Raw genomic sequence first — 16270 nt, 5'->3', positions numbered from 1 at the left:
CAAACTTTTCTTCTTCAGCTTCCTCACTTCTCTCATCCTTCAGAATTGAAGAGAGTTAAGGACTTTTCTGGATTAGGATTTGGCTTTAGAGAATGTTGTAGTTGGTTTGATCTTCCATCCAGACCATTCAGACTTTCTCCATGTCATCAATAAGCCTGTTTCATTTATCATTCATATATTCATTCAGTAGCACTTTTAATTACTTTATGAACTTTCCCTTTGCATTTACAACTTGCGTTCTTGCTGCAAAAGGCCTAGTTTTTGACCTGTCTCATCTTTGATATGCCTTTGTCACTCAGCTTAACCACCTCTAGCTTTTTATTTAAAACAAGAGGTATATAACTCTTCTTTTTATTTGAACATTTAAAGGCCATTGCAAGAATTGCCACAATGTGACACAGAGACACAAAGTGAGCACATGCTGCTGGAAAATTGACCCCGATACACTTGCTGGAAATAGTAGAGTTGCTGCCTCCTGTCAATTTGTCAAAAATGCATTATCTGTGAGGCAGAATAAAGTAACACAATAATATGAGGTATGCCTGTGTAGTTTTATGTATCTGTCTCTCCCACCACACTGCGGGTGCCTATGTCCTTAGCATCTGGCATGTAGTATTTGTCTGATGAATGGTTATTAAAAAGAATTATTTCTAATATTACTGGATTTATTGAAATGGATTATGGGAAATAAGTACAAATTGGTTTTATTATTTAATCCAGAACAATGGCTTGGATGTTTGTTCTGTTGTATTCTTACATATCTACATGGAAGGATTATTTGTTTTCTTAGTTTTAAAACACTTAACTACAGTTTTATTGCTCCAGTCTTCCTGAAGGCATTATATTTCCACCCTCTGGGAGAATCACTGCTTCCCATCATCATTTAAACATGTATAGACTTCGCTATTAAAGCAAACAACTCTCTTGAGCTATGTCTTCTTTTAGCTACCACTCTATAGTTTGCTTTGTTCCTGAAAAAAAGTGCCTGTACTTGAAGTCAATAATTTTTTCTATTCTATCAACTTTGGAAGCCAGTATAATCTAGCTGAAATTCTTCTACCAAAAACCAGTGAATATGTATTTCCTAATCCAGTGGAACCTGTTCCCTCCTTTAATTGCATTTACCACTTTGCAGCGTATGACACAGTTGATCTCCCTTTACTTTCATTCTCTTCTCCAGGGGCTATCATATCACACTGCTTAGCTCTTGTTCCTTCCAATGACTCTGGTCTCTCCTGTACGGTTGTCTTCGTGGAATTCCCTTCCTCTGTTCTGTGTCCCCCAGAATGATCTCATACAATTTCATGGCTTCAGTTATACAGTGACAATTCTTTGACCTATATTACTTGACTCTCAAGTCTGTTATTTGATTTCTGCCAGATAATGGGTATCTGGAAAATTCATAGGCACCTTAGTTTTACTATGTCTGTAGTCTGATGTAATGTTTTCTCTTTCCTAAATCGGTTCCATCTCCTCTTTTCCTTTCTCTGTGTATGATGCCATAATCAACATAATTGAGTAAACTAGAAATCTATCGACTCTCTTCTATATATATGCAAAGAATCACCATCTTACAGATTTTATCTTCCTAATACCTTGATCTTGTTTCCTTTTCTCATTCCTGTTAAAACTACCTTAGCATAGACCCTTATTTCTTGTTTTAATCGACTTCAATGAGATCCTAGCATGTTTTATTCTTCTAATCTCAACCTATAACTTATCCTCACACAATTCAAAGTTATTCTTTAAAAAATGAAAACCAGATGCAGTCATTTTAGTATTTAAAATATTTTGTTGATTTCTCTTTCCCACCAGATTTAGTCCTTATTCCTCATGGCATAGAATTTTTCCTTGCTTCTCAAACCTCTCTCTTTTCATATGTTCCACTCTTAGCCTGCAGAGTCTTTGGAAAGGCTTTCATTCCATGCAGTTCAGAGAGTATACATATAACCTTGTTTTTTGGCTAGATAGTACCTCCTCATCATTTAGGACTTATTTCTGACTTTAAACTTTCTTTGAATTCTTCTCTATACTTTCCTCTTAGTCCTCTTTCTAGTTCAGACATTCCTTTAAATGTACTGTCACAGCACCTTTTCAATGAATAAAAGACGTGCCACATTATTTCCAAATTATTTGCCCCCACCCCCCCCCCGTAGGCTGCAGGATCTGTGAGAAGACCTCTATGTTGTCTTTTGTCCCTAGATCGTAACAAGTTATATTTTTCTACTAGAAATATAGTAACTTAGTAACTTTCCTGCTTTATTATTTTTCATAAGTTAGACAATTAGTGGATGGAATCTTAATGATCTGGGTGCTTCTTAGGCTTTAGTCAAAAAGATCTAATTTTAAAAGTTTCTTTTTTTGCCAGGCGTGGTGGCTCACGCCTGTAATCCTAGCACTTTGGGAGGCTGAGGCGGATGGATTGCTGGAGCTCAGGAGTTCAAGACCAGCCTGAGCCAGAGTGAGACCCTGTCTCTAAAAAAAAAAAAAAGTTTCTTTTTTTTTTTTTTTTTTTGAGTAGAGTTCATGGCAGGAACCCTAGGGAGTCATGCACCACTGTGTGTGTGTTTGTGTGTTTGAGTGTACATGTGTACGTATGTGTGAGCTTTACTTATTATTGTAACATTTGCAAGCTTACATAAAAAAAAGCATAATAAACACCCATGTGCCTGTCACAAAACTCAAGCTTTTATGGACATTCTGTCAGTTTTCTTCTATTCATTCTCCCACTACTTTCCTACCTTTTAGTTCTACTTTTTCTTCTGACACAATATGGATTTACCTGTAAATAATTTAGAATCTATCTACAACTGATAAGGACTCTTTTGGTTTTTCTTTGGTTTGCCACCATGGCAATTACTATATGTATATATAAAATAATAGCTACTCTCTCAATATTATCTAATATGTAGTCTGTATAGTAGCTTTTGTCATTGTCTCAAAGAACTTTTTTACAGTTGTTCAAGTCATGATTCACACAGGTTCACATGATACATTCAGTCATTATGTCCTTTAAGTCTCTTTTAATCTCCTCCTCTTGTGTTTCCATACCATTGATTTATTGGAGAAACTAGACTATCTGTTTTGTGTTGCATTGATTTATTGTTTCATTAGAAGGGATGAAATGGTGAAACTAATTCTTCCATAGAAAATTTAATAAGGGTAACCCTGAAATACAGTTCTTTCATGAAAGAAGAATAAATGCTTGAATCTTTATTTGTAAATTTTTAGAGTGATGAATTGGTACTCCAGTAACTTCCAATAGGGAAGTTTTCTTATCATTGTTATTCTTATGATTGTTAGGAACTTCTGATTTTATATGTGTTTAATCCAGTGCAGTTATTATTGCTTTTGATGATTAAGATATCTTTTCTTTGGCTGAGTCCTTTGGATATGTACATATTAGTGTTTGAGATTTTGCTTTCTTATATTCTCACAAAAGATGTGGTGTACATTTTCTGGCACAGGCCCAGAAATCAGCCATTTTCAAAGAATCTTTATTCATTTTAGTAGGAAGCATTATCTAAAAACTGTTATTCCAACCTTGAATTCAAACCCAGTTTTATACTAATATGGGATGTGAATTTTCATCCTTATTTTATGGTGCCTGGAATCAGTATTCTCAAAACACTATTTTTTCACAATGCAATTAATTAAAGATTATAGACAACACACAAAAAATAAAAACAAAAACTGCATCTTAGGCATTAGGAATGTTTGCTATTAAGGCATTATTAATATTCTAGGCCTTTCAGTGGAATGCCAAGAGGAATAGTTTTTTTAATTCTTCAGAGAAAAATTAATCCTGAATTTAGATTATTTCTTCTTATTTACTTCTCTACTTAATACTTTTTTTTTTCAATGAAAGGCTTGTTCCTAAGGTTTTCATAACATGAGCAAAATTACTTATTTGCTTTTTCGTGCAGTGTGTATGTAGTAGCTTCAAAAATAAAATCAATGAATGTATATTGACATTTCTTTTCAGTTCATTTTGTCCTTGGAATATATGCCACTGGGGATTTACAAGCAAATGATATACTATGTTCTAAAATCATTTGATGCAAGTAAATCTCTACTCTGTCTCACTATGTTGCTAAATTGATAGATGAGTTTGTTTCAGAACATTTTAAATTTAGAAGGTTGTTTACTTTATTTCTTGTTTTTAATTTTGTCTTTTGTTAATTATGGGAAACAATTAGGTGATTCTAATATATAACTAGGTACATCTCACAGAATATTCTTCCATAATAATCTTCTTTTCCCTCCCTCACCTCATAGATTTTGATTTTCAGCACCTTAGTCACAACTATATGTGGCTATTTAAATTTGAATTAATTAAAATTAAATACAATTAGAACTCTATTTCCTAAAAAAAAAAATAAAAAGAAATCTATTTCCTTAATATCCGTCTTTCTTTCTTTTTCTTTCTTTCTTTCTTTTTTTTTTTGAGACAGAGTTTCACTCCCTTGCCCTCCAGCTCTTGGGCTTAGGTGATCCTCAGCCTCCCATAGCTGGGACTACAGGTGCCTGCCACAATGCCTGACTATTTTTTGTTGCAGTTTGGCCGTATGGGGCCGGCGCCCTACTCACTGAGCCACAGGTGCCGCCCTACTATCCATATTTCAAGTTCATGTACTCACTAGCCATATCTTGCCGGAAGCTAGGAAGAACATAGGTAGAGAATATTTCCATCATTGCAAAAAGTTCTGTTGTACAGCATTTCTCTCTAAGTAACAAATTGATTTTTGGTTTATTCTTCTATTTTCCTTCAAAAATATATGTATTTTTATCTTAAGAAATCTGGAGATTTCTTAAGATAAAAGATAAAAGATAAAAAAGAGGCATGCTATATATATTTTCCTGCACTTTTAATTTTTCTCTTAACTGCATGTCTTAGACTAGATTACTCCATAGCAGTATGTAGTGCTCTCCCTTAACCTTTTGTCCAAAGATGCATAGGAACTCATCGCGTGGATGTGCTGCAGTTTATTTATCCAGTCTCTTATTGGTGGACACTTGGGTTCTTTCAAATCTTTTGCTATCAAATAAATGATGTCAAAATTAATAGCCTTAGCTTGGATTATATTATCCAGTGTATCTATATATATTTTTTCTAATGCTGTATAATAAATTTCTACAAATTTAGCAGATTAAAACAAAACCAAATTCATTAACTCATAGTTATATGGCTTAGAAGTCTATCACAGTGTATCTGAGTTTTCTTCATTGAATTATAAGTCTAAAATGAAGGTATTGCCAAGCCTGAGTGCTCATCTGGCCACTCTGGGGAAGATCTGCTTTTAAACTCATTCATGTTTTGGCAGATTTCAGTTTCTTACAGTTGCAGGACTTGAAGTCCCTGGGTTTTTTTATGGGCTGTCAGCCGGGACTTTTAGTTGATAGAGGCTGCTTTCAGGTTTTTGTCTTGTGGCCCCTTCCATTTCAGCAGTGGATAACTTCCCTCACAGCAAATCCCTCTCATTTTTTGAATCTCTCTGAATTTCTGTTCTGTATCCAGTCAGAGAAAACTCTACTTTTTAAAATTGCTCATTAGCAGGGCACTGTGGTGGGTGCTTGTAGTCCCAGCTACCCAGGAGGCCGAGGCAAGAGGATCACTTGAGCCCAGGAGTCTGAGGTTGCTGTGAGCTATAACACCATAGCACTCTACCCCAGGGTGACAGAGTGGGACTCTGTCTCAAAAAATAAATAAATGAAACAAAATAAAATTGCTCATGCTGCTAATTCAGATCCACTCGATTAATCTCCTATCGTAAAGTGAACTGATTATGGGTTTTCGTTACATCTGCAAAAACAAAAGTCTCTTCACAGCAGTACTTAATTGGTTTTGAGGTCTGAGAATCTTGGGAGCCATGTTAGAATATGTCTACCACAGTATCTTTGGATTAGATTTCTAGAAATGTAATTACTGGGCTTAAAGGTAAATTTATATGTAATATGTTTTAACATATGGCATATATTACTGTATTTCTATTCATAGGGAATAATCCTTTTATATTCCCATCAATAAGCTATCATAGTGCCTGTTTCCTGAAAGTTACAAATTGACTTTCCTGCAAGTAAGTGTCACTGGCCCGAAAAAACCAGTTGCATGCGGTGTTGTTTTGGGGATGTGAGACCAGCTCTGGTCCCTCATCAGAAGCATTCAAATGCTCCAGGCAGTGTGCAGGGTCCTAGAGCTTCCAGGTGAGTCCTTATCTTCTACTGCAGCAGAGCTGGTGGTGGAGTAAGGCCGGGAGGGATTGGGTCAGGTGAGTTTCCCCTCAGGCTGCACAAATGTGGTAAGGAAGCTGTCATGGCAGGGTTTGAATTTCCTTGTGAATAGCCACCATAGAAGGGCTGTAGTGGTCTCACCAAACCAGAAAGCCTGCTGGGGCGGGGGGTGGGAGGGACAGGTGGAGGGTGGAGCTATCTGAGATTTATAATCTGGCTGTCAGGAGTGGGTTTTGCTTCTGTGCAAACAGAAGCTGTTGGGTTTTGCTTCTGTGCAAACAGCTTCGCTGTTTCTTCTCTGCATCTGCCAGCAGGCAGGAGCCCAAACCTGACAAGGTCCTCAGCATTTGGTAGCTTCCCTGTGTAGGATCCAGCCCTGGGCTGTCAGCACAGCCTTCTTGTTTGGGGAAAGGATATGCTGGGTGTGTGTTGCAGCTCACATCCACGTCATGCTCTCCTTTCATTTCTGCCGAGCTAGGCTCTCTTGCCTCGCAAGATAAGTTCATAATGTCTCCTCTATTCCCCCAAACAAATGATCAAGTTCTGGGGGTACAAGATCTGGCCTGCAGGCTTGTTCCCAGGTTCCTGAAGATCAGTTCTGACGGTGCCAGGGAGAAGTGTGCTGGTCCCATGTGGTCTATGGGATGCTCAAGCAGGTTTGATGTCCCTCTGCTTCGGGTGTGTTCTGCTTTGATGGAGCAGCAGGGTGACCAGCACTAGGGAAGGCCAGTGAGCAGGGAGCTCACAGTCCGTGCAATCCTTAGTCTGCTGCAGGTCTCTAAGAGACAGGTTTGAGCCCCACTCTCTCTGTGAGCCTCAGCGTGGTGGGAAGTAGCTGCTCCTGAGAACCCTAGAGTTCCAGTCATCTTTCTTGGCAGCCCTGGGTTCAGGGAAGGGCAAGGGAGGAAAGAGAAGGAATGCAGGAGAACTAGCACTCTGGTCATTCTGTTTCTCTGTCTGGGAGGCATCCTGCCCAGCATATGCAGGCTCTGGGGTCAACAGATCCCCCAGGACCCACAGGCTCCCGTGGCTTCTGCCGTCTGAGGTAGAATTGGGAAATATTTTTATGGAAATGAGCAAGATAAAAACCAAAGGGACGAATGTCCCTTGAACAGTGGGTCCAGTGTGGGGGAAGCAGTGTGGCACCTGCCATCTAGCTTGGGTGCATGGACATGGAAATCACTCTTAAGGAGGCTGGCAAAGAGCTCTCCGTTCTCTGGTGGCAGCTGCTTTGGGACTTGTGAGGGTAGAAAGGCTCTCCAGCATCTCAGAAGCCTGTTGACTGCCAGAAGTGTGAGTGAGGGAGAAACAAAGTTCCTCACCTACTGTTGCTGCTGGGCTCCAAGCCTCTATGGTTTGATCAGTGCTGATATCTTGCTGCTTGTTTTGCTCCCCAACTGCTTCCCAGGGCTTCTCTGGTAGGTTCTCAAACTTTTCCTTAGGAATTACATCTGATCCATATTGTTTGTTTGTTTTCTTCATTCTAGAACTTTTCCTTCTGAGATCATCTGGTCACTGATACCTCTGGGCAGCCACCCTGTCTCTATCTTCTTTATTCCTTTCTAGGTGTTTTGTGTGTATTGTTACATAAATCAGAATTCTGTCTCTGTTTTCACATGGCTGTCTCCTCTTCTGTATCTTAGATGTCCCTTTGTTTTTCACTTTCAAGGAAACTTGTCTTAGATTTAGAGTCTCCCTTGATAATTCAGGGCACTTTTAAACCAAGATTCATAATCACTTCCACATGGACCCCCCCTTTTTTTTTTTGAGACTGAGAGAAACTGAATCTCACTCAGTGGCACTGGATTTGAGTGCCATGGCTTTATAGCTTTATAGCTCACAGAAACCTCAGACTCTTGGGCTTAAGTAATCCTCTTGCCTCAGCTTCCCAAATACCTGGGACTACAGGCGTCTGCCACAATATCTAGCTTTTTTTTTTAGAGATGGGCATTTAGGCTGGTCTTGAACTCGTGACATCAATCAATCTGCTCACATCGACCTCCCAGAGTGCTAGGATTGTAAGCATGAGCCACCTCATCTGATCCCTTTTTGGAGTAGGGTAACATTTACAAGTTCTGGAAATTAGGCCATGGACATATCTTCGGGTGGAGGGGTGTGTGACCATTTAACATACTGTATCCCCACAGAAGAGAGTGGCCTTTACCTCTCAAGGGAGGATCTTGACTGGCTTCATCCCAGTAGTTTTAGGGAGTCCAAGTCCTTTTTTGATGCATGGATGAGTTATATAGTGGGGAAGACAGGGCTTTTTGTGTACCCATCATCTGAAGAGCATATGTTGTACCTGATAGGTAATTTCTGATCCTCTGTCCTCTTCCTAGCCTCCAGGTTTCTGAGTTTCCAATGTCTACTATTTATAGCACTTTGTCTGACATCATATATGCATTTCTTAGCTTCTGCTTATAAGTGAGTGCATGTGGTATATGTTTTTCCATTCCTGAAATACTCCACTTAGGATAATGGCTTACAGTTCAGCCAAGTTGCTGTGAAAGATGTTATTTCATTCTTTTTAATGTCTGAATGTATTTCATGATGTATATATACCCTATACCACCTGTTCTTCATCCATGCAGTTGATGGGCCCTTAGGTTTGTATCAGTCTATATCTTTACAATTGTGAATTGTGCTGTGATAAACATACAAATACTTGTATTTTTTTGATACAATGATTTCCTTTCCTTTGAGTAGATACCTAGTATTGTGATTACTGGATTGAATGATGTGTCTACTTTCGGTTCCATATTACTTTCTATACAGGTTGTACTAATTTTCATTCTCACCTACAGCAAATACGTGTTTCCTTTTCACAGCATCCATGTCAATATCTATTTTAAAATTTTTTAGGACTAGTTTTTCTGCCTGGGGTATGATGGTATCTCATTGTGATTTTAACGATTAGTGATGATTAGTGACTTTGAGCATTTTTATATGTGTTTTGGTCATTTGTATCTTTTCTTTGATTATTGTACAGCTAATTTGTGTCTTTTGGACTGGCTTAGTTTTACTGATAGGCACTCCTAGAAGTACAGTTGCAGGAATATTGGGACATTATGATTCACATATTCCTCAACCTTTACCTGCTTATTTTTAAGTAAAAGGGATCAGATAGCACAAACATGGGCTTTGGGAAAATTATAAAAAGATTAGGCACTCAAACATGTCTTTATATAGAATTGATACTTCTCTGCCGGGAACCTGCCTGGCAAAGGTTATTAGAGAGCCTGGGAGTAGACTGGTGCGGGATGGAAAGGAGAGACAGAAAATAGCGGGATCAGGAGGGCTTTCCTCAATAGGAACAGCAGTCTCAGCTTTATTACACAGCTTTATATACAGTAGCTTGAAGGCATGATCTTGTCATAATTGCATAACTTGATTATAAATAGCCTAGGGGCCAAATAGCATTCTCAGCAGTCTGTTGTGACCAAAGGAGCATGGCTCCAATCTAATCTGTTTCAGAAACCAGCCCTAAGAGCAAAACCGCTTAGGCCAGGTTTGCACTCCGTCCTTGACTCGAGTAGATTTCCTCAAACTGGGCAGCCTTACCTCCCAGGATGTCGGCTCCCAACACTTCTCTTCATTTTTTCAGCAGGGTTTCAGTGTGGTCTAGTTATTGAAAATATTCTCCACATGAATATTATGTTTTAAAAAGACATTGAGTTTTTGTCTACTTTTTGCAAGTCCAAGCCCTTACTAGCACTAGCTGTTTCTGGGAAGGTGCTTCTTGATTTAGGAAGCTGATTTCCTTATTGACACACGTTATGGAACTTATAAACTGAAGTTCTCTATAAGGCAGGCTTCTCGGGAATTTTATTTTCTTTCCTAAGTGGTGATACATCAATGTAATCTTCTTTGAAGAAGAAATTATTTACTGTAACATTCGTTCTCTGAAAATGCATTATCATTGATAGATTGCTGCAATCTACTCTTCCCATTAGCTTGTTGGTAATACAGTCTCTATCATTTTTATTCTTTTAGTATCTAGTACTTAGATTCAGAACTATAACTTCAGAATTTCAAGGTGTCCCCAGCTATCAAATTGTCTGACCTTTGCACTGTATTTACATAGCTCTGAAAATTACAATCATCTATGCTAATACCTTCCCAATAAAGAAAAACCTGTATTAATCCTTTAAGATACTACTAGGTAGAAAATTAATTGGCACCCTGTCTCTTCTCAGATAAGAGGTTATTAATATCTAATCAATTCTAGATTGTTCTGTTAGGATTAACTGTTGTTAAAATAGTGATAATAGGTCATTTTTTAAATTAGAATAATTGATGAGCAATAAAAATATATACCTGTTTGAAGAACTACATAGCAAGTAGTTTCACCATTACATCTATCTACTGGGAAGACTACTTACTAAATAGTATCCAAGAGCCTTGGTATGTCAAGAAGAGCTCCGTAGGTCCTTCACTGTAGCAGGATCAGAACGATGAGAGTGGGGAGATTAGAGACGTGTGAGAGGAGGAGAGATTGGGGGGGGTTGATGAGAGTGACTATGCAGCTGGGAATATGAATATGAGTTGTTTAGCTCAGGTTCTATAGTAATGTTTGAAGAAAAGGGCACACAGATAAGAAGATAATGACAGATTATTTATTCATCATTAGGTAGTCTATTGATATTTGCCAATTTAACCTCTTATACTGATATTATTTACATTTCTACGAGATAATCTATAGAATGTCAATAAATTCTTAATTGTTGGGTATAAATTTTTATTGGATAAATTTACCATAAATTCAAGATTTTTATATTTTGATTAGTATGTTTAAATGTGATTTTGAGTTATCTATTATTTCTTCCTTCTTATAAACTCATTCCCTTGCCTCTTAATTTGTTTGATGATGTGGTCTATATATCATCATCCACAGAGACTTCCATAAATATTATGTAATTTTATCCCCTACCATAACATTCCTTTTTTTGCCCTGTTGGTCATAGAAATAACTTGAATTTAAACTCACTGGACGATAGCAAGTTTCTTGGTCAGGAAAATAAACAATCAGAGAGACAGGTATTTGTCTATGATAAATTTCTTAGGCCTGAACCCAAAGATGTACATAAAAACAGGGCATTATAGAAATAAATCATTTAAGAGAGTGCTCAAAATTTTGAGTAGGCTAAATTTGTCAGTGCATGGGATAGCAGTTGGCACCTTGGTGGTCAAGTTCTCTGTGCACTTGGATAAGTGGTTTTAGACACCTGGCTACATATTGGAACATCTTGGGAAGGTTTTCAAAAGAGTATTAATGGCAGAATCCCACTCCTAGAATTCTGACTTAATTGGTCTTGGTTAGAGCCTGAGCATCTATATGTTCTTTTGAAGTTCCCTGGGTACTTGTGATGTTAACCAGAGTTAGAAACCACTGACTTACGTAAGCCAGAGAATTTATAGTAACAAAATCTCAAATAATTACTAAACACATTCCGATCCATTGTTCGTGCTTCCCAATTACGGATTTCAAATTTATTTTTCAAAGGAGTTTACTTTTTTTTTTTTGCAATTTTATCAGTTACATCCCACTCCTGACACCACTTGTCAGGGCCCAAGACTGGCCAGGTCTCGGGCCCGGCTTAACTAGGTTCTGGACACAGACTGCTAAGTTACCTTGCTCAGGTCTGTTAGGTGCCTGAGGGCTATCTACTTTAGCTGGAGAGAGAGAGAGAGTGTCTTAGAGAGAGGAAAGCAGTCTTCTTAGAAAGATAGATCTTAGTTCTTAGTAGAGCTTGGTAATCTTTAGCAGAGAGATGCTGTGCTGGCGGTCTGAAGGCAGGAGAGGAGACAGAGTCAGAGTAAGTGAGTCCGTGATAGAATGCGCATACTCCCGACTGCCTTCTCCTCCAGCCTAATATAAGGCTGATCTCGTGCCTCTCAACATGACAAGTGTAGAGACTGCCAATTCATCAATGCTCTCATCTCGCGAGCTCTCATGCTTGTTAGGAGAGCTAAATCCCTCTCCATGCTTTTTCCACCAAGGTGTTCCCTTATTGAGCTATACAAGTATTTCTTGTAATTTTTGCTCCTCCTAGCCATAGGCTGTACGAGCTGCTACATATCAGTATCTAACTATAGTTAGAGTTATATCTATAGGCTTTTTGCCAGTTCCAGAATGGGGTGTATATTAATAACTTTCCATTATAGCTGAATGTGAGATTCATTTCAGAAACTTTTGCAAGTCCTAATGTAAATCAGATCAGTTAATTCAGAATCTCTTGGGGGTGGGACCCAAGCATTAATGGTTAGTTTTATTTTGTTTTTTTGTTTCTTTTATTTTGTTTCCACTCCCAAGGTGAAGAAAAATTTGAGAACCACAAACCTAAATAAACATTCGTTGTCTAAATTTTCTTAATTTTCTCTAAATGGTATCAGTTGGGCACTGTCTCACTTTGTCTCTCTTTTTCAGGATATTATTGATAGACTTATAGTTTTGAATTCTGAGGCTAAGATTCGTTCATTATTCAACTATGAACAATCACACATCTTTGGCCTAAGGTAAGGTACTAAATTTTATGTCAGATATTATACATGTTTAAAAAAATGAGATGCTTGTTCTGTATACTCTTATTTTTATTTGTTTAAATTAATGGGGTACAATTGTAATTTTGTTGTATGCATAGATGGGTGGTGGTGTATAGTCAAGGCTTTTAGGGTATCCATCATCTGAATAATGTGTATGTACCCATTAAGTAATTTCTGTATGCTTTTTATAAGTATTTAAATTATTTAATTTTAAAAAGCATGTCAAAATATAACTTGTTTCCATTCATATTTTTTATACAACCTGTTTTTTAAAAAGTTATAGTTATTTTCTGATACGTTTGTCTTTTAGGCTTCCTATTCAAGATATAATTTGAGCAACAGAGTATTACAGCAATAGAGTATTCTTTATTTGTGCACTTAGTACTTAACTGTTACCACCCAGTTAGTTATATGCCTTTAGATGATTTCTTTTTGATGATTAGTGATGATCTAATTGACATCACTAATTAGATTGTCACTAATCTTTCAGATTGACAATCTTCTTTTAGGATTTCTCGTAGGATAAGTCTGGTGTTCATGTAATTCCTCAGCTTTTTTTTCTTTTTTTCAGTCTGGAAAAGTATTTCTTTCTCCTTCATGTATGTAATATTTTAGGGTGTTCAGGGTTTTTTTTCCTCTAACACCTTGGATATGTCATGCCACTCTCTCCTCAGCTGTAAGGTTTCCATGGAGAAATCTGCTGCCAGATGTATCAGAGCTCCTTAGTGTATATATATTTTTCTTTTTCTTCTTCTTTTTTTTTTTTTTTAACTTCCTTTGAGTCTTTTTATTTATCCATCATTTTGGGGAGCTTGACTATTAAATGCATTGAGATTTTTTGAATTTCTTCTGGTGTTCTATGGTCACCTTATACCTGAATATTTATAACTAGCTCTAGGTTTGGAAAGTTCTATGTTAATTATTTCTTCAAATAAACTTTCTGTCTCAGTTTCTTTCTCTACCACTTCTTTATGGCCAATAACTCTTAAATTTACCCTTTTGAAGCTATTTTCTAAATCTTGTAGGAGTGCTTAATTCCTTCTTATTCTTTTTTTCTCTTCTGACTATATATTTTCAAATAGCCTGTCCTCAAATTCACAAATTCTTTCTTCTGCTTATACAAATTTGTTGAGAGGCTCTGATGCATTTCTCAGTTTCTTAGCTGAATTCTTCAGCTCCAGAATTTCTGCTTTATTTCCTTTTTATTATTTCAATTTCATTGTTAAATTTCTCTAATAAGCTTCTAATTCCTTCTCTGTGCTGTTTTGAAGTTTTTGGAGCTCCTTTAGTTCAATTATTTTGAATTCTTTGTCTGAAAGATCACCTATCTCCTTCACTTCAGGATTGGTCACTGGTACCTTATTTATTTATTTTTTTATTTTTACATATACATTTGTTTATTAGGTTTCCATTTTTTGCCTTCACAAAATTAAAGAGGCTTAAAATTTAATAACAATAACAATGTTTAAGATAAGGACTAGAAACAAAAACCTTGTAAAGAATGAATGAACATAAATACATTCAGAAAAGAAATCAGAGAATTGCTGCATCGAAATATTAAGCAATAATAATAATAATAATGCAAAGAAAGTAACATTCACATTGTCAAATAAGAGTATGTCTATTATAGAATGCTTTGACTCTGAGATTCAGTATGGAGTCATCAGTTAACTTATTATTATTTTTTTAAAGTCTCAAAAAATAGACAACTAATATTTATAAATAAAAGTAAAAGATAATTTCAAAAAACAAATCATGCGAAATCTTACAGACAATAGAAAAAGAAGAAATACTTCAAAATCATTCTACTTAATCTAGATATACCTGATATTAAAATTGGAGAGACTATATTATTATAAAGGGGAAATTACAAACATAATTCACTTATAAATGAGGATGGCATATCCCAAACAACATATTAACAAGTTGAATTAAAAATTAATGTTCAAATGATATACTTTGGTCAAAATTAAATCCAATTTATGTGAGAATTAGTCACTATTTTCTTTTCTTGTCTTTTTTGTTTTTTCTTCTTCTTTTCCTTTCCCTCACCGACTCCCTCCTTCTCTGTCTGGTCTCCCCTTCTCCCTTGCCCCACTGTGTCATTAATTGTCCTCATATAAAAATTGAATACATAGGATTCATAATTCTCCATTCCTGTGATGCTTCACTAAGAATAATGTGTTCCACCTCCATCCAGGTTAGTACAAATGCTGCAAAATCTCCATTTTTTTTTTATAGCTGAATAATATTCCATGTTATACATATACCACAGCTTACCAATCCATTACTGGGTTGGAGGACATTTAGGTTGTTTCCACATTTTAGCAATTGTAAATTGGGCTGCAATAAACAGCCTAGTACAAGTGTTTTTGTAATAAAAGGTTGTTTTTTTTTTTCTTGGATAGATGCCCAGTAGTGGGATTGCAGGATCAAACAGGAGGTCTAGGTTGAGTTTCTCCATACTTCCTTCCAGAAAGGTTGTACTAGTTTGCACTCCCACCAGGAGTGTAAATGTGTTCCTTTCTCTCCACATCCATGCCAGCATCTTCAGTTTTGAGATTTTGTGATATAGGCCATTCTTCCTGGGGTTAGATGATATCTCAGGGTGGTTTTAATTTGCATTTCTCTAATAATTAGGAATGATGAGCATTTTTTCATATGTTTGCTGGCCATTCGTCTGTCATCTTTAGAGAAGATTCTCTTCATCTCTCTTCCCCATTGATGTATGGGATTGTTGGTTTTTTTCTTGTGGATTAGTTGAAGTTCTGTATAGATCCTGGTTATTAGGCGTTTGTCTAATTCAAAATATGCAAATATCCTTTCCCATTGGGTAGGTTGCCTATTTGCTTTGGTGGTTGTCTCCTTGGCTGTACAGAAGCTTTTTAGTTTAATTAAATCCCATTTGTTTATTATTGCTGTAGTTGCTATTACTATGGCAGTCTTCCTCATAAAGTCTTTACCCAGGCCGATATCTTCCAGTGTTTTTCCTATTCTTTCTTTGAGGATTTTTATTGTTTCATGCCTTAAATTTAAGTCCTTTAATCATTTTGAATCAATTTTTGTGAGTGGAGAATGGTGTGGGTCCAGTTTCAGTCTTTTACATGTGGATATCCAGTTCTCCCAGCAACATTTATTGAATAGGGAGTCTTTCCCCCAGTGAACACTCTTGTTTGGTTTATCGAAGATTAGGTAGTTGTGAGTTGCTGGTTTCATTTCCTGGTTTTCTATTCGATTCCAAATGTCTACGTCTCTATTCTTGTGACAGTACCATGCTGTCATGACCTCTATGGCCTTGTAATACAGCCTGAAATCTGGTATGGTGATACCCCCCTCCCTGCTTTATTTTTTATTACTAATTGATAAGGGTGGTAGCATTCTATTCATCTTATTTTGTGAAAGTCCATTGCTTAGTTTTGTCTTTTGCATCATTGTGGAAACTAGGTTCTGTGCTTTAATTTCTGGGTGCTTACTTTGCTGAAGATCCATTGTGATG

General features: G+C 36.9%; 1 protein-coding gene across 1 annotated transcript in view; it reads left to right on the top strand.

Annotated features, from left to right (window-relative positions):
• Positions 1-16270, top strand: part of TBC1D32 (TBC1 domain family member 32) — a 270218-nt gene that overhangs the window by 112516 nt on the left and 141432 nt on the right. Inside the window, exon 22 of the mRNA XM_053592345.1 lies at positions 12659-12747. Coding sequence (XP_053448320.1) covers positions 12659-12747 — 89 coding nt within the window. The remainder of the gene's footprint in view (positions 1-12658; positions 12748-16270) is intronic.

This window comes from Nycticebus coucang, chromosome 5, assembly GCF_027406575.1.
Source record: "Nycticebus coucang isolate mNycCou1 chromosome 5, mNycCou1.pri, whole genome shotgun sequence".
In the NCBI taxonomy this organism is placed as follows: Eukaryota; Metazoa; Chordata; class Mammalia; order Primates; family Lorisidae; genus Nycticebus; species Nycticebus coucang.
Note: the sequence above shows the minus strand (reverse complement) of the source record. Positions and strands in the feature narration are given on the sequence as shown.